Below are 23,577 nucleotides of genomic sequence, written 5' to 3'. Positions count from 1 at the left end.
TTCGAAGAATAGTCTAGTTATTCTACTCACCCTGGCGTTGGCGTCACACCTTGGTTGAAGTTTTGCATGCAAGTATATATGGCTATCATTTAAAGGCATATAGCTTTGGGACTTATTTTTCTCTTTTTCTATGTCAATATCCAACCTCACTGGGTCAAATCCTATTAGTCTGACGTGTATTTTGAGCACCCGGGTGAGAAAATTCCAGAGGTTTCGGACTCTGAAGTATTCGGACAAACTTTCCGGAGCTGGATATGGAATACTGCGGAAAACTGCAGAAAAATATCCAGGGATTTCCAGAGTTCTTTCCATGGACAATTTTCCGGAGTGATTCCACGGACGTCCGTGAACAATTTTCCGGAGTTATTCCGCAGTCGTCCAGGAAGTTCTGCTGACAGTATTATAATATAGCAATACATGTTTAAAATCTTTGTGAAGCATTTGGACACTTTAGAATTCATTGATTAAAGCTATGTAATGACTGATATACAAAGATACATGCATGCATGTTTTAATTAGAATAATTGTTTCATTGGATAATTGTGTAAACAAACTTACTTGAGCAATTTCTAGAATCCTCAATATTGACTTAGAACTGAATTACTTCACATAATAAAGTTTCATTAATTTCTACACAACTTGTTAACATCAGACTTCCAGTTACACATTTTGAAAAGTCCTCTGTAAGATCAGTTGATCTGATTGGCTGAACTTGATCACATGGTATTTCCAGTCTGATGCTAATTGTTTTCTGATGTGTTTAAAATCTCTTAGAAAATGAAAGAGTTATTTTTCAGAGTTAAATGGCCAGAATATTTTCTAAGTGCTACATTTCCGCAGTGTCCGTGAACATTCCATGAACATTTTCAAAGATGTCCAGAGCAATATCCAGAGCTGTCCGTGGAAAATATATGCAATCACTCTGGACATGATATATAACAGGTGACTTTTCCATACTATTCCATGGAAAGTATCCACTTTCCATGGAAGGTTTGCATTTCTCCGCAATTCTTTCCACAGTCACTCTGGAATATGTACAGCCGGGCAAATTATGCCAGCTTTTTGACTTGGAAAATCCTGGTTAAAGTTTTACATGTTACTATCTCCAAAACTAATGCAAATATTGAATTGAAACTTCACATGTGTGAGTTACTGTCTCCGAAACTAATGCAGATATTGAAAGGAAACTTCACATGTGTCTTCAGGGTTATAAATCTACTTGATAGCATCAAGTTAAATAATTCTGACCTGAATTTTGGCCAAATTATGCCCCCTTTTGGACTTAAAAAATCCTTGTTAAAGTTTTGCTTGCAAGTACATACTGCTATAACTTAAAAACATATAGATTTGAAACTTATTTCTTCTTTTTCTAGATTAATTACCAACCTCACTGGGTCAAGTTCCATAACTCTGACACTAGGTCAAATCAAAGAAAATACTTGTTTGAGACCACATTTTTGCTCCAATCTTAATGAAAATTGGTCAGAATATTCGTTTTCATGAAATCACTAGGTCAAACATGTTTACATAGTTATGGTGTGTTTCTCAGATGAGTGATCTAGGGCCATCTTGGCCCTCTTGGTTCGTTTGATTAAAACAGTGGTTTTTAAACACTTTTTTGTAGGGGGACCCATATGGGCACCATGACTATATGAGCACATATGGCATTGTTAGATGCCATCGAAATAATATGACTTTCGTTAGCATGTACATTTTGTGTACATTCGCATGTGGAATATTAATCGCACTCGGGTTTATACTTCTTGTAGATACTACAGTAAACTGAGAATAAAACTAAAGTATGTTTCAGTAGCTTTTATTTTCAACATTTATACAATCTTCATCTCTCTATATCAACGCAATAACAAGAAATTATAAATAAAATTTACAAACTAAATAAATATGAGTACAAATTGAGTGAATGATTTATACTCCAGGTGAATATTAAATGTAGGCAGACTTGATTCATACAACTCTCAGTTTTATACTAGTAATAATTTTGATTATACAGCTGCTGTGTTGACCTATTAATATGTCCCCATAATATTTCGAAATGAATTGCACCCAAGACTAAGAACAATAACACCAAAACGAGAAAAATAAATGATTGAAAAGAATGATTTCTACAGAAGTAATTGAGTGTAGAAGTTTCTATCAATTGTTTTAACATTAAACTGAATTTTAATGTACCCTGCTAAATTTCTATGACGGCATTGACCATCATTCAATTTGGACAGATTTGGTAGATAGACTCCCAATCCCGATCAAAATTGATATTTGAACTACACGACGTTTATGAAGTTACATTGTACAGTATATAATTATGAGCTTAAATTAGGCAAAATAATCAATTTATACGAACTACAAATGCTCCGTTAGTACAAATTACCTTTTTCATGTGAAAAAAAAAGAAAACGGGTTGACACGTCACATATTATTAAATGTGAATTAAATAGAACCAATGATGTTTCAATATAATAACAACAACAACATTTTACTAGCAAACATCGACAAGAACTTGCCTTTGGCTAATGAACAGAATAAAGAAAATACTGATACAATAGATATGTAATCATACATGACATGTTATGAATATGTTGATAGTATGTATATAATAGCATGTACATATAGCGGCAGCATGAACAGAAAAAGGTAATATTACCTATAAACAGTTATCATAATTATTAAGTGCATAATTACACCTCTGCATTTCTGATACTAAATGCTTCTTTAAGGTATTTACAAATATTCAAAATAGTTTTCCTTTTATTTGAACTCACTAGACAGTTAAATAAATTGACATTTGGCCACGAAATGCGTGGCAAATATTTGGTACGGATATTAGAATATTTTTGACAATAATAATTAAGATCTTTACGAGTATTGACTTATAATTCATGTTTGGCAAATCCCATCAGAGGCGTGAAATTGACTGAAGCTCGTTTTATTTAAGGTCGTAAAAACAAAACATTTTTGTCTGGCCTCAATGGCATATCAGATTTAGTTATATTTTTACAATATGATGATAAACACTTTTCATACTGTAATAGTCTTACAAAAATAATTACTTTAGATCATTTCCTTTTTGTCATTGTAATGTCATCGCTCTTGGGAAATGCTCGTTTCAAAATATTAGTATTAGGCGGTATATAAATACAGCTATATATAGTTAAATTGAACAAAATGTACCTTCACGGCCATAGCAATGTCGCACTTTACTTATATGATAATATATACACTGTGATTATATGATTATAATTATATACACTGTGAATTCTTTGGTTACAGAACACATTTTTTTGCATGTAACCCCACATAGAATACTTTCTGTCATTGTCAACCCGCACTGCAAAGAGAAATCCTTTTTCACCGATACTTGCAACTAATGATTACTGCATTAATTTATGATAATATATTAAAGAATTCACGCAAAAAATATATACGTGACTACACATTCCGGTCAAATGAACAACGTTTTTGCATAGACCCTTACATATATAAAAATACGGTTCTGATATGCCTAAAAGCGCCACATCGTATTTTTAATGCTTTATTGTTTTTGCCAATCCACAGCAATTCATTACTGCCTTTTGGTCCTTTTCATTAAGTGTAAAATAATCAAGAAATAATTTTTAGATTTTTTCGTGAAATAACCGCATCTATGTGTGTATCGCGTCATGCTTTAAGTTACGTAGTGTGTATATGACATTTAATTAATTACAAATTTCTCAACTGCATTCTCGTTTACTTTTTTACAATTTTGTCTTTCTATTTGTATATTCGAAAAGATGTTTTATATCTTTTTTTTGACATTTCTATGTTAATATATTTTCTTAAACGCCGAAAAATGTTTTGTATGTTTGTAAGAGTTCACCAGAAGGCCTTAAAAGTGCCTTTGTGCCGTCAGATATTGCGTTGTCAAGGTTGCTCGTGTCGAATACTGGCCAGTCAGGAGCCTTGTCCCAGAATCCAGACATGAAGAACGGCGTCAGTGGAGCAAGTGCCCTATTACTGCTGTCGATTTGCTTTAGCTCCTTCCGCCAGTCATCCAGAGAAATGCCTCTCAATCCTATCTCTTTGAACAGGTCACGAAATGGTATCGTATTTTTGTTGAAGAGATGGTACACCTTTTCAGAAGTTTCGCACTTGGTATTGCAAATTTTCAATGTCACTTCGATCATTGCTTTAGCGCAGAAATCTACTGGTGTAAGGTCGTATGGAAAATCCATATCTGGATATGATCCCATCTGTTTCATGCCAATCATTGTAGATGCAAAAAGGTCGTTCTTTGGACCGACTCCATCAGTACTTCGTCCCGATACACGAGCTGGTCGAAATATTGCACCGCCGGGTAAGAAATCTAAAGCTTGCATGATTAGGCGCTCACTGGCCCATTTACTTCGTCCATAACCACCTTCAATAAGCAATGGGTCGTCAAAGAATTCCGACTCGCTGCACTTGCGTCTTCCAGTAGCACTCAATACCTGTTCTTTTGGGAACAAGAACACGCTCAGCGACGATGTAGTGAACAAATATTTCTGGACGCCTGTGGAAGCTAGCTTAATAAACTCTTTCGTACCTTCAACGTTCGGTATTTTGTGGTCTTCGTACGATGTATTAAAATTCATGTGTGCTGCGTTCATGAAGACGACATCGATTGCATTACACAGGGACTTGTAGACGTCAGGCGCAATACCGAGATTTTTCTTTGACAAATCTGAAATAACGACAGCTATACGGGAAGTGTACTCGAATTTCCAAAGACCATATTTTTGCAAATTGTCGATGATACGACCAGTGCCTCGAGCTTCAGTTGTTTCACGAACCATACAACAGACATGGGAGTTTGACTGTTCAAGAACCTCTGCCAGAAGAAAAGCTCCAAGGAAACCAGTCACTCCAGACAGGAGAATGTTTTTGGGGTGCTTTTTTATGCATTTATTTACTAGTGTTGTATAATGTGTGAACTGTACAGACCGTCGTCTTTCTGGATGTGGAAAAATACTAGCATCAAGCTCTGAATCATGAAATATCATTTCTCTTAATTCACTTCTTGTTTTTACATCATTCTGCTCATTCTTTGCTTTAATATCTCGGCGACGTCGTATCACCTCAGCAAATTCTTCAATCGTATCGGCAGTCCCAAGATCAGTGAACGAAAGGTTTACTTTCATCTCATCTTCAATCGATCTTAGCAACAGGACCAGTTGCAAAGAGTTGCCTCCCATTTCCCTGAATGAGCTTTTTCGGTGAAGTGAATATACGAAAGACTCGTCGTACTTGGACACATTACACCAGTACTTGGCGACCATCAGTTGTGTCTCATTCAAATGGCTGTGACCATTTGTTTTGTCCTGCTCATGGATGCCCTCGTCTACCTCAAGTTTCTTACGATTGATTTTTCCATTCAATGTCTTCGGCAGATCTTTCACCTCTAATTTCTTTATGTATGTCGGTATCATATATCGGGGCAATACCTTTGATAGATACTCTCTTAGTTCAGATATGTAGATAAATGTAGGGGCAACGTAGGCGGCCACTGACAGCTCATTTGTTGCAGCACATTTGTGGACCACGACTACAGCCATATCTATTCTTGGATGTTGTATAAGTACCTGTTCTATTTCGCTCAGGTCGATACGATGTCCACGTATCTTCACTTGGTCATCATTTCTTCCCACGTATGTGATATTTCCATCTGTATCCTGAAATGCATGGTCTCCGGTTTTGTAAAGGAGTAATGGTTCTTTAGATAACGGATTTTGTATGAATCGTTCTTTGGTAAAATGCTGTGCGTGACCAATATACCCGTGAGCTAGACCCTTACCTCCAATGTATATTTCTCCAACAACGTCTGGAGGAATCGGATGCATGAAGTCATCAAACAGATAGACGTGAACCCCATCAATGGCTTTCCCTACAGGGAGGTCTCGATTTACGTCTTCGTACAATGTCTTTGGAAAGTGCTCGTACACAGTTGCGCAGACCGTCGCTTCTGTTGGGCCATAAGCATTGAAAAATCTAACGGTTTTGGCTGATGTCCACTTAATTGTCAAATTCAGCGTACACGCTTCGCCTGCCGCTACAACCTTTCTAATATCTGGCAGTTCTTCTGGAGAGTATATGTTTAGAGCCGACGGTGGAAGAGTAATGACAGAAACTTTCAACTTATTCATTGCAACCAGGAAGTCATTTCCAAGTCTCTCTGATACATCAAGCACAGCTAAGGATGCTCCTGAAAGAAGAGCCGTTAATATTTCAGAGACTGAAGCATCAAACCCAATAGATGCAAACTGGGCAACAACATCTCCAGGAACAATGTCCCAACACATAATTTGTGCACGTGCCAGATTAATTACTCCAGATTCTTTAACTTTCACTCCTTTAGGGCGTCCTGTTGAGCCTGAAGTGTACATCAGATACAAGAAATCACTTTCTTTGTTATCAGGGACAAGACTTTCTTCATTTTCATTTGGAAATACACGATCAAATTCAACCAGAACTACTTTCTCGTCTGCTATTTCATGCTCTGCTACCAGTTTCATAAACGGTATCAGTCCTTTCATGTCATAATTGTCAAAAATACTCCTCGTCATTATCATTCTCTTTACTTCTGAATCATTGAGTGTAAAGACGATTCTGTCAGCCGGTAAATCATAAGGAATTGGTAGGAATGCCATGTGACATTTTGCCAGAGCTAAAACGGAAATGACGTAAGAAATGGAGTTTGGAGCGTGAATGGCAACAACTGGCTTCCCCTGCTCGCCGTCTGATTGGTGTATTGATTTCGTGAGGAAAGTCTGCATAATATCTACTTCATTTGCTAGTTTGCTGTAGGTCATCATACATGATGTTGTCTTTAGTGCGATACTAAGGGGCGTCAGATTGCACTGGTGATCAATGAGTCTAGAAATATATTCTGTCTGTATTCTGTCGTTTTCCTCCTGTGATTGGACCTTATAGAACTGATTCATCTCATCTGTAGAGACCATGGACAAACTTTTCAGATCCAATGCCTCTTTTATGTCGCTTGTTGCTTTCAAAAATGTCGCGAAGTGCTGCAGGACATCCAATATGTGTCCAAAGTCTTTAGCTGGCCTCTCGTGAGAAAGAATTTCCATTTCTGACTCTTTTTCCCGGCCAAAACGAATCAGTATGTTGCAGTTGAGCATTATTCTTTGAATATATTGATCGCTGAGCTGCTTCGGCCCTACCACCACCATATTGTGCTGCGGTGTTGGCTGGTGACCATGTAACTCCGGATATCGGTAGAAAATATCGTGAAAGAAAGTGCTAGCCTCTTTTAAAGACTTGATTTCCTTCAGGCATTTTTCAAACACGTTACTAACAGTTGATCCGATGTCAACATCAAAAATGCCTGGTGATATATCAGAATACAAGTCAATGCATTCATTTGGTATGTCTTTTTTGTCAGTAAGAAATCCAATATGGACTGTCGGAGTGCAGTTTATTCTTGCAAGAAAGGCTACAAAACATGCTTGCAGAAATAATCCTCTTTCAGAGACATCTCCCACTGTATCTTGCAACGTCGGCAATTCAATTTTTTCGGATTTTACGTTAACCCCTGAAGACACATCAATAATACTTGCTACAACGTTCATTTTTTGTCTGTAGAACATCGTTGGTTCATATTTACCAAGTTTTCTCCGCCAGTAAGTTTCCTTTTTCTTCACGGGTTTAAGATCATTTACATCGACATGCATAATATTGCCTAATCTATCTCCAACGACCAAGTCATGTGCAGGAAACAGTCCTTTTGAAATAGCTGAACCATTAAGATGTGCAACACTTATATGTATTGGGGATGATTTTGTAGCTACAACTAAAGTGTCATCAATTATTTCTAAAATGGTTCCAGGAGCTTTCCCTTTGGGATATTTTTCCTTATTTGGTTTTGTTGCATTTGTCACTAACAAAAATTTTTCTGTAGATGTTTTCACCTTTGGAGTGCCAAGAGCATTGTCATGATGTCCAAATTCCAGTGCTCGTGCCATATTATAGACATTGTCAATGTTATCATTAAAGTTCAACACACCGATATCCGGAGGAATCTCATGCAGGCCGAAATACGATCTTCCACTATTTGGTTGTTTCTTGTGATTTATTTCACCGTCAACGATGTTATTAAGCAGCCTGCCAAATGCGCGTTTTGCTGCCTCTACACATTTCAAATTCAACGTAAATGCCGAATCGTCTTCGATAATTTCAACAGCTTCACTCTGTAGAATGTTCCCTGTATCAATGCCAGCTTCGGCTACATGCCAACTTATTCCATGGTGTCGTTCCCCGCGCATAATTGCCCAAGATGTTGCGTGCACGCCTGCGTAAGCCGGAAGCGGGCTGTCGTGATAATTAATAGTAAGCTTCTTTGGGATTCGCAACACATCTTCCTTCAGAATTCGTGGATTTGAGATACTAAATAGAAATTCTGTTTCATAGCTGCTTAATATTTTGACAATATCTTCGTTTCGTTTATAGCAGGGTATCTTGTTTTCACGGCAAAATGTCTCCACGCACTCGGTGGTAGTGAAAACTGCATTTACGTGAAAACTTCGATGCCGCAGGTCTTTGAGACAGCATAGAAGCAAATTTCCTTCTCCTATGGTTGCACAAGTGATGGTACGATTTGGATGGGTCATGTTTTTACCCTATCGGGCTATCTGAAAGTGTATAGAAAATGTACAGAAAAGTTACATTTAGACGTTTATGAAATTCAATGCCTGTTTCGTTCACCAATTTGTTAAAATAGAAAGAATATAGTATCATAGCAGATAAATACATATTTGTTCAAATTAGATATTGACGTTTGTCACTATAAAATTTAACAAGCAGTAAAACTTTCATTTCTGATATATTTAGATTCTAATAATGGGGATGATAAATAGTCTGAAAATCGAACTATTGTTTTCGACAATAAGCAGCATTTGAATTGCATGCGAATACGCGAAGATTACTTTGAAGTTAAAAAGATCTTAAAAAGAGCAATGTTTAATATTAGGTTACTTAACATTGTTCTGTACAATACGGAGATATATTTGGACGAGTACCCAGCTAAGAAAACCATATTGGACGAGCCGCTAGGCGAGTTCAATATGGTTTTCTCAGCTGGGTTCGAGTCCAAACATATATCGTATTGTACAGTACACTGTTAAATAACCATTTTATTCTATATCTATTTTATCTTACTATAATAATAGTTTAAATTAAAAATGTTTCACTGAATATTGTATTCCTGCCTTTTCTAGTTTTTCCCAGCTTGGTATGAATGCAAATATATATTATACAGAACATTGTTAGACCTTAAATAACCTTTTTATTCTATATTTATTTCACTTCATACGTAATATAAGTAATTCATTGAATGTTGTTTTTTCTGCGTATCATCATTAAAAAAAGTATATGGTGCAACGTCCCTACAACAGCCATTTGGCGATTTGGGTGGCTGAGATATTATGCCCACAAACACTGTCAGCAAGTTTGGTGAAGATCGAATGAAAACTGTTCGACTTAAAAGAGCGGACAAGGCTAAATTCCCCGTTTTTCGAGTAATTCAAGGACTATGCCTGGTACAATTTGGCTGGTTATCGAAATTGGCCGAGATGTAATGCCCACAAACATTGTCAGCAAGTTTGGTGAAGATCCGACGAAAACTGAATAATAGAGCATACATGTTTTGGATGCTGACCGCCCGTCCGTTGCCATTCATAATCTTCTCCGTTTTGTTTCTTAACCGTTAAATAAAAACTGCTGAGGTAGCTATTCAGACAGTCAGGGCTGATACCAATTTCTAGGTTTCGTCAGGAACGGCTCCTTTAAGCGACTTTTCAAATATTCCAACATCTGATGATCCTTTTTACTGTATTTTTAAGTTTTTTTTTTATTATCAACGAACGTTTTAATATCTAAATAAGATAGCATTGTTATCCCTTGAATCGTTTTTGTGTGTTGTAAACAAAAAAACTCAAATTAAATCCAGATTTCAAGACACATAACGACGGGTGGTAAACGCGCAAACCAATTCCCGCTGGGAATACGCTTAAAATGGGTTGCGCGACGTCCGGTGCTGGTGTTGCGCGTAAAAAAAGACGAAATTGAGATATGTGAAGTTATAATTTTGCTTAGTATGAGACAAGGATATTTTTTCTCGAAAAAAGGAAAATGCTATTCGACACAAATATGATGATACATCATATATGTAAAATATCTGGTTTGTAATTTATGATTCGGCTCCATTATCACAAAAAATTCTGGCGACACGAAGCGTGAAAAAAGTATGAAATCAACAAAAATGGCAGTTCCTGACCTAATATGCCTAATCTGATGACATCTGATGCTTTTTATGATAACTAAACTGTTATGAAGTAACGGATGTTAAAATCATTTGCTTCAAATCCTGCTTACGGGGACATAATTGACAAAAAAATATCGGGAATGGGGTTGTGCACCGGGAATGGAGTTGCTCGTATACATTATTTGTATATAATGTATACGCGCAACTCCATTCCCGGGGCGCAACCCCATTCCCGATTGTTTTGGGGTTTTTTTTGGCAATCTTTCCCCCAAAAGCAACATTTCATTCAGGTGTATGTAATATTCATGACTGTTTTACACGTGTTTGATCATTAGAAGCGGCACATTTCCAGAAAAAAGGCACAAGAGTTAGAAAATTTGCATTTTTCTTGATTCCATACTTTTTTGACCGATCGAGCCAGCAGAGTTTTCGTGATATCGGGCTGTTTTTCAATTAATAATTTGGTATTTCAAACATATGATCTTTATTCATTTTTGGGTCGAATAGCATTTTGCTTTTTTTTTAAAACACTCGTAAATGTGTCATTATTTACAAAAACAAAAACCCACCTACCTCGATTTTGTATATATTGATGCGCAACACCAGCACCGGAAGTCGCGCAACCCATTTCAAGCGTATTTCCAGTGGGAATTGGATTGCGCGTTTACCACCCGTGATAATCAAACTCTGTACATAGAGCGCCTTCTTCATCCGATTTACATTCGGAACATTTTCACGCGTTTCGGCCTTTATCGTATGTTTAACATGGGACTGTTGAACCGTCCAAATACAGAAAATACAGGATTTTTTGTACGCGCGTGCGTCCAATTACAGAAAATACAGGATTTTGTACGCACGTGCATCCGAATACCGTAATATATTGTACGGTCACGTGTTGCAAATAAACGTTCGCGATTGGATAGATAAAATAGGTATAGAATAATATCAATTAATTTTGTTTCCATTCCCATAGTAAAAATAAATGACACAATATTAGTATTCAAACACGTTACAAATGCACATGTAATAAATATCTGGCATTATACTATTTTCAAGTTAATTATGTAATTCTTTTAATACATGAACTTGATTAAGTTCCAGTCCCACACTATGAGGTGCTTCTTTCAAATTTTATTTAATCTGTATGATTTTCTCGGATCAAATATCAAACAAATAATGAGCTTCAAATACACTGACAGCCTATTCTTATTGTAAGGGCACTGTGCCAATAGGAACACCTCGTGTTGGTGAACTGGTCAAGTCGTCCAACAATAAAGATAAGGTCTGTTTTTGTGTTTCGTTTTCTCTGTGACCTTTTAACCTCGTACGCTAGTTCTACTTCCTCTATATTAATACTATTCTATAAGTTATATGACCTGTTGTTAAATTAATATGTTCTGACGAAAATCAGAATAAGTGGAAATCCGCTTCCATTTGCTGCCTCTTCTTGAACTTGGAGGCAGTAAACAGTTTTCAGAGCTTCTCGGCCTAGAGTCGCCTACCCAACTTTCAAAACCTCACATAAAAGTCTGTAACCACACACCTGAAATAAAGATATTGCAACATTACCATCACTGTATGTCTATCGTTACAACCCATCTGCAATACATCTCTAATTTCTAGTTTTCTGTTAACAAAACCTGAATTTTGTGCTCTCCCGGTCGCGGAAACTGATGACGAAAAAAAAGCTAAATTTGCCAATTTTCAAATCGCTGTAGAAAATTCCCTGCAAATGATAGCCCCAAGTGCTACACTGTTCCATACTCCGGTAACACTATAAAATCTGAAAATAAGCTCAAATATATGTGCCATCCGTACCGTTTTTTCACTATTCCAGTTTTCCTGAGGTACCTGCTAAAATGACAATTCCACTTTAAGCTAGCTCAGCGGAGGCATGTATTCGCATCTGCAAGTCATTACGTCATAGTTTCAAGATCAAGGCTACTCAACTAATTTTCTTTGAATAAGTGAAAAATATTTCGTTTCGGGATTTCAGGGTTACTTGTCGCCTATAAGCCACTCACTGAGTGCTTCCAGTTCTCTGGTAAGCACAGACTCAATTTAACTTTTGCTTTTACCTGTTATTAATATGCCAGAGTCATCAGCATATAATAGTAGTTTATGTTTTACCACTGCCGACATGTGGAACACCACATGTGATACTAGAAAAGGAAGATAAAATGTCTGATACATCAACGAGTTGATGTCTGTCACACAGAAAAGACCTAAACCATCTAATGGCATCGTCACTTAACTCGAGGGTTTCTAATTTCAGTAATGAAACACAAACAGTGTCAGAAGCCTTTTACCATTCCTACCATATGACCCTTATCCATCTGGAAACGTATAAAGTCGGATAGATGTATGAGATATGTATCATTCGAAAAACCTTGCCTGAAGCCAGATTGAAAACTATACAGCACTTTTTTTATCATTAAGATAAGCTTCAAGTTGATCACATGTTACTTTTTCAAAATCTTTTGAAATTATACTAAGAATTGACACTGGGCGATAGTTGCCAACTTCTGTTTTGTCATTTTTCTTAAATGATGGTACAACCCGGATAGATTTCAGATCATCCGGCACTACACCTTGGATAATTGCCAAATCAATAACATGAGTAAGAGGACTTGCTATAATGGAGACACTGTCTCGAACAAATCGAGCTGGTATTTGGTCAAAGCCAGTATCTTTATTGGCACTAAGCTTATTTAAATATTGTAAAACACTCTTTAAAAAGGGGGGAAAAAGCTTGAAAGACATCACTTTTCAAACTTATCTTATCACTGTGGAAGCTTCTCAACAAGCTTAGCAGCAACAGTTTTGCAAAAAGTACTAAATGTTTCAGTTACTTCTAGTTTGTCAAAACACATTTCACCATCGATTTTCAAACCTATGTTATTAGAAACAGACTGTCCTTTTTTCTTGGAAGGGAGACCAAGAGATTTTAAAGTCTTCCATGGAGTTTTTGAGTCAGACTTACTTTCTTTAAGCTGATCACTGAAATATTTCTGTTTATCCACATGAATAAGAGACTCAATTTTATTTCTTAACAATTCAAAATGAGAAAAGTTTTCATCCCACCTACTTTTCTTAAACAAATTATAAGCTTAATCTCTATCATTAATAGATTGTAAGATTTCAGTATTGATCCAGGGCTTAATACGGTGTTTAACTCCCTATAGTGTAACATACCTGCTGCGGCGAGATAAAAATTACCACCTGACGTCGAAGACATTATCTGATCTTATCATAATCACACTCGCATGCGGTCAATTGAAATGATGCTGGAAAACATTATTAACTTTTGTGTAAGTTTAAATAAACTAACAAAATCTTCGAAGTTTAAAGTTATAATCCTGTTAAACATCACCGTTAAAATAAAGCAAATAACTTTGTAGATTTGTAGAAAACAGTCTAATGAACAAATTCGCCCGTTAGTTAGACTTGGATGGCCAAAAATTGTTTAGATACGAATGGATATAAAGCAATGAAATATTTAATGACCAGCTGGTCACTAATTCACTCGCCAGGCTTCGCCGAATTCCGTAAACCAACGAAGACAGTGTCACGTGACAAAAATTTAAACACGTCGAAAACAACAATGGCTGATCGGCCGTGATAGGATTTTGTTTAAAGACGGCGGATAAATGCAGAAATTTACAAATAGTTTGCTTTTCGATGCCATTTCTACAAACAATGCATTAATGTTATAAAATTAAGCCTGTTGTTAAATAAAAGGAAAGGCAGTTTACCAGAAAATGCTATACGAATGTGCTAGACATGTTCCCATACGAAAAAAAATGGGTAACAAAAGGCTGAAACAAAAGGCAAATAAAATGTTATGTTTTGAAGACCTTTTATTAGCCTAGCAAATGATATGCAAATGAGATAACAAAAGGCAAATAAAACATGAATAAAAGGTAGTAACAAAATACTTACAAAAGGCATTCACATTCATTACATGAGAAACAAATTGCAAATAAAATATAGGAAACAAAATATGAATAAAAGGCAGAGAGACCTTTTATTAATATTTTGTTTCAAAGAAACAAAACATGAATAAAAGGTATTTGTTTGTTTGTTTTGGGTTTAACGCCGTTTTTCAACAGTATTTCAGTCATGTAACGGCGGGCAGTTAACCTAACCGGTGTTCCTGGATTCTGTACCAGTACAAACCTGTTCTCCGCAAGTAACTGCCAACTTCCCCACATGAATCAGAGGTGGAGGACTAATGATTTCAGACACAATGTCGTTTATCAAATAGTCACGGAGAACATACGCCCAGCCCGAGGATCGAACTCGCGACCCCGCGATCCGTAGACCGAACGCTCTACCTACTGAGCTAAGCGGGCGGGCTGAATAAAAGGTATATTATCAATTGCCTTTTATTTAAGTTTTCGTAAGGCAAAGAACGCATTAATCAAACACTATTGACAAATCAATATATACATTCATATACATATATTTATGATCAAAAGAATAATGTAAAAAAGTTATTTCAATGCATGCAATTATCAATTTCACTGCAATGAACAAATACTGGAAGATAACCAAAATGTTTGTTTTGCCGAATTAAAAAAATTCTTGATTTTGAATTTAAAAAAACTGTCCAGATATCTTGCATGGTCCCAAACATACACTAAAACTAGAAAGTGTTTATGTCACAAAAACACCCGTCTGTACATTGTCCATGGAAAAGTTTGGAAAAACAGCATGAAAAAAAAAGTCTGAAAATTAATTTAAATTTAAATTCACATACCCATGGGAGCAGCTTTGTGAAAATGCAGTTGAAAGTCCACGGAACTCTTTGAAATTGGAAATCATCGCATTAGAGTTGAAGGAATTTTTTAGAAGAATTCTTTGCAAAAGTTTGGAAAGGTTTGATGGAAAACCATTGGAAAATATTGCTGATATTGATACAAAACAAAAAAAAGAAGAAATAATATCATTACAAAATTATTTTAATCTTATATTGAGACAGATCTGGGTTTCAAAAAAACACAAAAAGAATAAAATCCAAAGGGGAGTAACACGTCTGCCAGTGGCTTTTACACTTGTGGTTAAGAATAATAAAAATTCACTTAGCTTAAACTTGAAAATTAAACTAAAAGATTATTTGATAGAAAATTATGAATACAACAAAATCATTTTGGAGTATTGCAGGCTCAATACAAGGTGGCACCAGAATGTCTCTTTGCTTTTCCAAAACCATCACCAGGGTCAGGAACTTCATTTCAGCCATTTCTGAAAATGATATAACATAATTACAGAAATGAATTATATTAGTAATTGCGATTAAAATATAATTTTAGGCAATACAATATTCCTAACTTAGTACAGTAGTATGTGAAATGACAACTCTAAAGCCAGTTTTAAACATTCTACATGTATCAAAACCATTTATTTATTTATTTATTGGACACTGAAATGAAAATATTGAGAGCACCACCTGTGGGTACTATCCCTCATCTGCTTAACCATACAATAATGCAAGGTTTTTTGTTTTGTTTTTTTATCAGACACTCTTAAAAAGAAATTTTAGAATTTAGAACTGACAAAATATTGGTGTTTTATGATCAGCCTTTAAATTCAGTGTGTGGCTAACCCCAACAAAATAAATTATTTATCAACCTTTTATAGTAATTGTATAGTATAAGACTATTTGCAAATTTAACTTACAATTTAGTTGAAGTATTATGTAATTTATGTTTGATCTTTGATCGAATTTCTGTCTGTGATCTTGTATCATCCTGTAGCATAGTCATGCACTGAAGCGATCTGATTTCTCCAACTACATCAATTCATACATAGGCATATACCTCTAATAACTAGATATATGCACACTCTTTCATCTGAAAATGTTTAGAGGCTGTTGTAAGTCAGAGGTTCCAAGTGATTTTACTAACATATTTGTACTTATTAAAAAAATTAATAATTGAGAACTGCAACAATTAAGTATTGAATATTTAACTGTTTTCTTAGAAGCTTTATAAATTATCTATCATTCACATATACCTGAAAAAGTTACCTGTAACCAGGCAATCGAAAGTTCAATCTGCTGAGATGAATAAAGTTCCTGCTTCAGTCTATTTATTCAAGATCTGTGACATATAGCTGTAAAACTTAAATTTTACATTAGAAAGTTTGAAACTCTTACCTGATATCTCTCTAAAAGCATTTTAGAGTTTCAAGTTAGCTTTATTCCATTTGCCTCCAACAACATGAACAACGAACTTCCTGTTTACATTCAAATTTTTGTATTCATGAGCCATTTTCTTTGGTACAATATAGTTACTGAAGGGAATATCTATGTTCTTAAAATATATAAGTAAACAGTTCATGGGCAAGTTTGACCATTTATTTGCTCACAGCATTTGCAAAGATCTCAGAGGGAAAAAAAAACAAGCAGAAAGATTGGGATTATTTTTGGTGTACAGGTGTAAAACGGTTTAGAAGCCTGTATTTTCATTGGTCCTTATCTTGATCAGATAAGCTGTATCTCTGTGTGTTAACACATATGTATACATTGAACAGCAGTATATTAAGTGGCTGTAAAAGCAGGATATTGAATCATTGCCAATCATCAAAAGAATAGACTAATTCATTTATGAGGATGTAACATTATATCAAAAGCATAATATCATTTACAATTTGTTGTACTTATGAAATGACTTTTAATGCCTATTATCTGGTGCTGTTGTTTGAAGTGTTCAATAACCAAAAAATAAATAGCTTATATAATTTATAAATAGGACCTATTTTCAATGATATATCTTGTTACATTAATTATAAATAAAATGATAGAATTCTAATTAACATCCTTTTAATATACAAAATGAAAACATTGACATAAATTTTAATTAGTTAGATTCCTTATTTCATTTCAATTAATTTGGATACCTAGTATAATCCAAACAAATCTTAAGATTTTCAATGAAATCTTTGCTGCAATTTAAATAAAAAAAATCTTACTAGAAAAACTTTGCATTATCTTAAAAAATCTAAGGAATTCTATGGAATGAGAAAAACATTGGAATTGTTTTTGCAGGAGAAGTTTTAATTATTATTTTAAGTGGTCTCTGTTTACAGATTGTCTCTCTTAAAAATGATTAAATAATTTATTGATAATGGTCTGACCGGAGAAAATAATGATGGTCTTTTCAGACAGGTTTGTAATAGTGGTCTTTGTTTGCATGTGGCCTTTTAACAAAGGTTTTGACTGTATTCAAGTGCTCAGTAGCCATTTGCTTACTGACAAACCTTTGAACTCGTCAGAAGTGTAATTATGTATATGAAGAACACAGTGAATGGTAGATGTAGCTCTAAATTCAAAACAGCAGCAGCAGTATTTAGCCAATATCAATGAAATATGAAACTAATTTGTTTATGCTAGATTTTGTGAAACAAGTCGTCCAAACCTACAAATGTATTGAAATATGAACAAAATTTCTTGTTTTTGAAAGCAAGTATAATGAAATACAAACAAAATATGTAAGTGTTGATTCTAAGTGGAATGAAATACAAACAAATGGCAACATTTAAGAGTTTAGAGAGTTTATTCAAATATATTCCACTGGGCTATAAGCCCACGGTGGCACAAATATACATAATATAAACGAGCAGTGGTGATATACAATATATATGGGGAAAGTAAGACAAATATAATTTTCACAAATATATAAGAACGTTACAAAACAGAAAGTTGTATACCAAAAAACAAATCTATGGCATCATATAGAGAAATGCATAAAAACACTGGCCGTATTTAAGAATATAAGTCCAATCCAATGGTACTAAAAGGTAAATTTCAAATTATAAGTGTAATGAAACATTAATAAAAGGCAGTATCTGAAACAAATGGTAAACAAAATGTATTACTCACAAAATCCTGAATAGTCTTTTTTAGTATTTTGTTAAAAGAAAGGCTTATAAAAGGTTTTAACAAAACATAGAAGTACCTTTTGCTAGCCCTTTGTTTGCTTTTTATTGACCTTTTATTAAATTTCTTTTTCGTATGGGTTGTTGTTTTGTTTCTTAAAATAGATTAGCGTGGCTCTTTGTACGGTCCCGTACGAACAATCATTTAGCGTGGCTCGTATTACAGTCCCGTACGTTTCACAATCAATTTGTCTACATCTGCACAGTAGTCCCTAGCTAAAAGTTCAGCTCAGAGATATTTATATAATATGCTGTTACGGATCTCTGAGCTAAAATGAATCCCGTACTGACACCTAACCAGGAATCGTTCCAGAAATTAGTCACGCTATAATTTTATCAAATGCAATGGACTCACCTTTTACTATACAATATTTCTAATCAATTTTCCTTTTGATCTGGCATAAATAATCCATGCAACATAATTTGAACACAAGTTTCAAATTAGAACCCCTGTCTGCAATATTTTGTCCGTCATTGCAGTTGTCACCTGATCAGGGTACTCTTCATTTTGAAAAACCACTAGGCGGTAGAGAATCGTTATTTATTGACATTTTCTGAGAAATTGTATGTTGTTTTATAGATTTTATGTGATTAAATTAAATTCATAAATAGGTAAAATTTTGATACTGATTTTCAAGAATAACCACGTGCTCTGAACTGTTGCATGACATCATGAGATTCTCACGAGAGACTGTGCGAGATGTTGCGGTTTGATACTGGTTAGTTAAACAAATGGGGTTTCGCCATGACTTAATGAATGCGACCATCAGAAAATAAAAACAGTGTCAGTTAAGTTATGTTAGCCAGAACTAGATAGTCCCCATTGTCAATGACTGACTGGGACTGGGAGGCGACTGTCTGGTCGACACTTTGATGATAAAGCCTTTATTGAAAACACAAATTAATGTGCAATATTAAAATCAGCACTATTATATTACAAGTTACAGGTTAAAAGATGATAAAACATATATTTCAAGTTTGAACATCAGTAATCTAGGCCACTCCTGAACTCATTAAGAGTAGCACTAGATTTAACATGATGTGGTAGGTTGTTTCAGAGTCTAATGGTTCTTGGGGAAAAAATTGAGTTCTTGTGAAAATGGGTGCGAGAGGAGGGAATATAAAAGTGAAGGTCCTGAGAGTCTAGCCGGTACTGGTGATCTACAAAAGAAAAACATTGGAATGACGGATTTTATATAAAAGAATCAGGGATGTAGGGATGTGAAATTTCTCCTTGTTTCTAACGTTTGCCAGTACAGTTAACATTTCTGTGATGCTTCATCTACAGACATAGTTGATTTGAACATATCTGGCGGCAGCCTTTCGTACTCTTTCAATTCCATATGTTAGAGGTTGTTGAATGCCAAACAGTTGAGCAATATTCCAATTATGGTTGAACATGTTTTATACGGAGTTTCTTAAATTTGTACATTTATCATTTGTTTGATCATTTCTTTTCATGTATTTTAGAGTCTTGTTTGTCTTTTTTTGTGATCTAACACTGCTGGTTTGCCTAAATATTAAGCATTTTTATAGTTTTAAATTCATGGATATGTAGCTTATAGCGAAAAGCAATGTTTTTTTTTATTTCTTTTTCTATACCCTAATCACTTCGCATTATCGGAATTCAACTCCTTTGACCGGGTATTTTTCCAAAACTCTAATTTATGGAGGTACTGCTAGAGAGTCTCACAATCTTGCATGATATTTATAGTGAGATAAAGTACTCTATCATCAACAACGAGTCTTACGGTGCTTTTAAGTGAGCCTGGCAGGTGACTGATATGTTAAGAAAAGGCAAGGCCTAAGGACATACCCTTGCGGTACCCCTGATACCAAATGTGGTATATCTGATTGAAGAGATTTTGTCTTCGTATTTAAAGGAAATATCTAATCCATATGGATGTTTTTCTATATATACCTAATTGAAATAGCTTGTAGACCGGAGGATTGTGATCGATTTTGTCAAACGATTTGATAAAGTCCATTACTATTAGGTCTGTCTATTTACTAGCTTCAAGGTAATCAAAAGTTCTTGACTAAAATTTAATAATTGAGATTCACAACTGTGCTTTGAGCTGAAGCCATGTTGGAAGGAATTAAGCAAATTTTATTATCTAGATGATTAATAATATTTGATACTAAAACATGCTCCATCAGTTGGAAGCAAATGCAAGTAAGAGAATAGGTTTGTGATTGCTGGCTTTGCTTCGTAGGCCCTTTATGTATACAGGGACAACGATAGCCGTCCTCCAATCTTTTGGAACACTGCCGGTACCAAGTGAAGACATGTAAATTTTAGTCTCATTTTTATAGAGGAGCAGTGTTTAAGCTGTGGGCGGACATTGTTTTGTAAGCTGTTTCTTTTACTTTCCTGTTGTTTTTTTTTGTTTGTTAATTTTCCCTTCTGATGAATCTAAGTGAATTGTTTGCTTTTGATGTGATGTTATCAACATATTCTGACCAAATGAGATACATGCATTTACATAGTGTGACGCTCAGATATTTAGCAGCGTCTCTAGTTTTCAGTGGGGGAGAGAGAGGAGAGAGAGAGAGGGAGAGAGAGAGGGAGAGAGAGAAGACTTATTATTGTCAATAATTAGTTCCAGTCTTATCAACCGAAATATGAAAGAAAAAGTAAGCATATTAAATGATATTCAAACGATGATGTGAACTTCTATAGATGACATTTTTATTATTCACACTTATTGCATATGTGTCATACGATGACAACAATATTGCACGCATACATAAAATTAGCCTTTTTCTATATTCGCAATCATTTCCTGTTTATGTGCGACTGAAAATTAAAGAAAAGTAAAGAAATCGGTTGAAAACATATCAGCTGAATGACTTAACTACAATGTAATACTCGAGTGCCGGAGGTCGTGGGTTCGATCCCCGGCCGCTTCATACCAAAGACGTAAAAAATGGTACTAGCAGTTTCCTCGCTTGGCGCTCAGCATTAAGGGGACAGTGCTAGGACTGGTCAGCCCGGTGTCAGTATAATGTGACTGGGTGGGGTATCATGCCACGTGTCTACGGCGTGATATTCCAGTGAGGCAGCACTATAAAGTTGGGCATTGTGCTCACTGCTACAAGTAGACACCGTCGTTTATATGACTGAAAAATTGTTGAAAAAGACGTTAAACCCGAACACACACACACACCCACACCCACACCCACACCCACACACACACACACAATGTAATACAAAACTGCCGTACGAATAGCCACATGCGGTTTATTTCACTATTCGTACGGGACCGTACGATTAGCCACTTCCTTTAGCGTAGTCACAGACGTATCCGAATGATGGCGGTTTAGTCACTGAAACCGAAAGTAACAGTTTTATATCCGTCTCCATCGGTGGAATCTATCAATTTATAAGTAAATTTATCCAGCCAATGTCTTCGCGAACGGATGTTTTATGCATTGTTGTAGAAAAATGACCTTCCTATTACTTTCGCTACGTAATCTTATCTGGCCAGTATTATAACTTTAAACAAATATTTTTATGCCATGTTTCGCCCGTGGCTTATATCCAAATAGAATAATAATTTCACTTCGAAATATTCACAGTTTAAGCACTCCTAATGCGTTTAATAAATATTTGAACATTTCTGATTTTCTTACCTTTTTCACACGTAAACACATTATATTCCAATTGATAGATACGTTATTTACAAAGAATATTTAAATCAATATTACTTGAAATTAACACCTGTTTTTGTGTGAATGTCGATGGTTTATTTTGATGTGTAATCTATTTCTAAATATGTACACAAAATGTTGTGTGAAACGCGCTTAGACAGTTAAGTTGAAACATTTACATCCATGGTTGAAAAATCATTAAATTTACAAATATACATTTATTTACATACATTTTTGTTGTGTTTTATGAAACATGTTTTGGCGTGTTATTTTTATCCATTTGTATCGTATGCGATATAAATGTACGAATATTTCAGCCTTCTAAATCTTAATATTTCCCGACCATTCATTTCTCTGATACTGGAATTTCATCATCGGTCTCACCACCCGACGGAGCTGATATGTCAGAATCAGCATGATAATGACTATTTTCTTCATTCTTGACTACTGAGATACTGCTCTTAAGATATACAGTTTTAAAGGGTCATCAACATAGAAGAGTATTATGATGAAACAAATAGTAAAAATGCCAAAAGTATTTTTATTGTGTATGTCAATAAAAATTGGCATCCATGATGCTCTCATTATCTTTTTTCACGACCATTGGAGAAACACCTTGAGACACATATTAAATGAATACTATTGAATTTTTGGATATCCTTGTTGGTCATATTACCGATTACCGTATAGCGGGCTAATTCTGCAGGTTTTTATTTCTGCTAAATTTGCGGGTCGAGGCTGTCACGCAGAAATAAATTCCGCAGATTTAAACTATCAGCAGAAATTTTTGACGCAGAAATAAATTTTGATATTTCGCTTATTTAATGACCCGTTATCTTTATCTTAGGAGTTTTTTGTCTGCTGTCCTGTTATTCACACCTTATCAACTGTGCTTGATTGCTTTTGTTATTTTATCAATGTATTGCTATTGTCCACGAATGAATGGTTACCGTTCAGGGCGTGTAATCATTACTAGTGTATACATGTACATGTATATCACAAAACACGCTAGAAAGTTAGGAAAACACTTTCTGAATTTCGAATTATTAAAATGAGCATCTTACGATACTTTAAAAAGAAATACCCTATTCCCGATGGGGACGGGGAACTTTCAGAGCTGCTGGGGACAGCAGTTCTGGAAGAAGTTAATAGAGAAATGCGAAACATAACTTGTAAGTTTTACACTTTATTTTATCATCAATATTTTTAAATAAATTTTATCCTTCAGTTTGTATATTTCAATTAGCATAACACTTTTCATGAGAATGTAACTATCACGTATGCTACACGACATTATGTGATAATGCTAGGTTCGAGAATATACAAAAATAAATGAATGAATAAATAAATAAATAAATAACAATCATACATGTAAATATTGAAAATCAGTATTTACTTCCTGTTTATGCAGTCCGCAAAAATTAATTCCTGCTTTTCTCGAAGGTCGCAAAAATAAAAACCGCAGAAACAAACTAGGCCCATTTTAGGACAAAACCGCAGATTGTTTTGCCCGCAGAATTAACCCGCTATACGGTAGTTTAATAAAGTCTTTGATGCTGGTTATTTTACCGACATATGGTCTAAAGGCTTTATAGTACATTTACATAAGAAAGGGGACCGTAACGATCTAAATAATTATAGGAGAATAACTTTACTGAGTGATTCAGGTA

At 35.1% G+C, this 23,577-nt stretch overlaps 1 protein-coding gene across 3 annotated transcripts in view; it reads right to left on the bottom strand.

Annotated features, from left to right (window-relative positions):
• Positions 1-1,800: 1,800 nt before the first annotated feature.
• LOC128555714 (linear gramicidin synthase subunit D-like) overlaps positions 1,801-23,577 on the bottom strand; it is a 65,440-nt gene continuing 43,663 nt past the window's right edge. The window contains exons 1-3 of one of the 3 annotated variants that reach the window (XM_053538921.1): positions 21,890-22,578; positions 11,689-11,855; positions 1,801-8,681 (exon numbers count right to left, since the gene is read on the bottom strand). In XM_053538921.1, coding sequence (XP_053394896.1) covers positions 3,834-8,660 — 4,827 coding nt within the window. In that variant the 5' untranslated portion in view covers positions 8,661-8,681; positions 11,689-11,855; positions 21,890-22,578 and the 3' untranslated portion in view covers positions 1,801-3,833. Of the gene's footprint in view, positions 8,682-11,688; positions 11,856-18,273; positions 20,230-21,889; positions 22,579-23,577 lie in introns of those variants that run through there. The other 2 variants (XM_053538920.1, XM_053538919.1) reach the window with 2 other exon arrangements.

Source organism: Mercenaria mercenaria, chromosome 3 (assembly GCF_021730395.1).
Source record: "Mercenaria mercenaria strain notata chromosome 3, MADL_Memer_1, whole genome shotgun sequence".
Lineage (NCBI taxonomy): Eukaryota > Metazoa > Mollusca > Bivalvia > Venerida > Veneridae > Mercenaria > Mercenaria mercenaria.
Note: the sequence above shows the minus strand (reverse complement) of the source record. Positions and strands in the feature narration are given on the sequence as shown.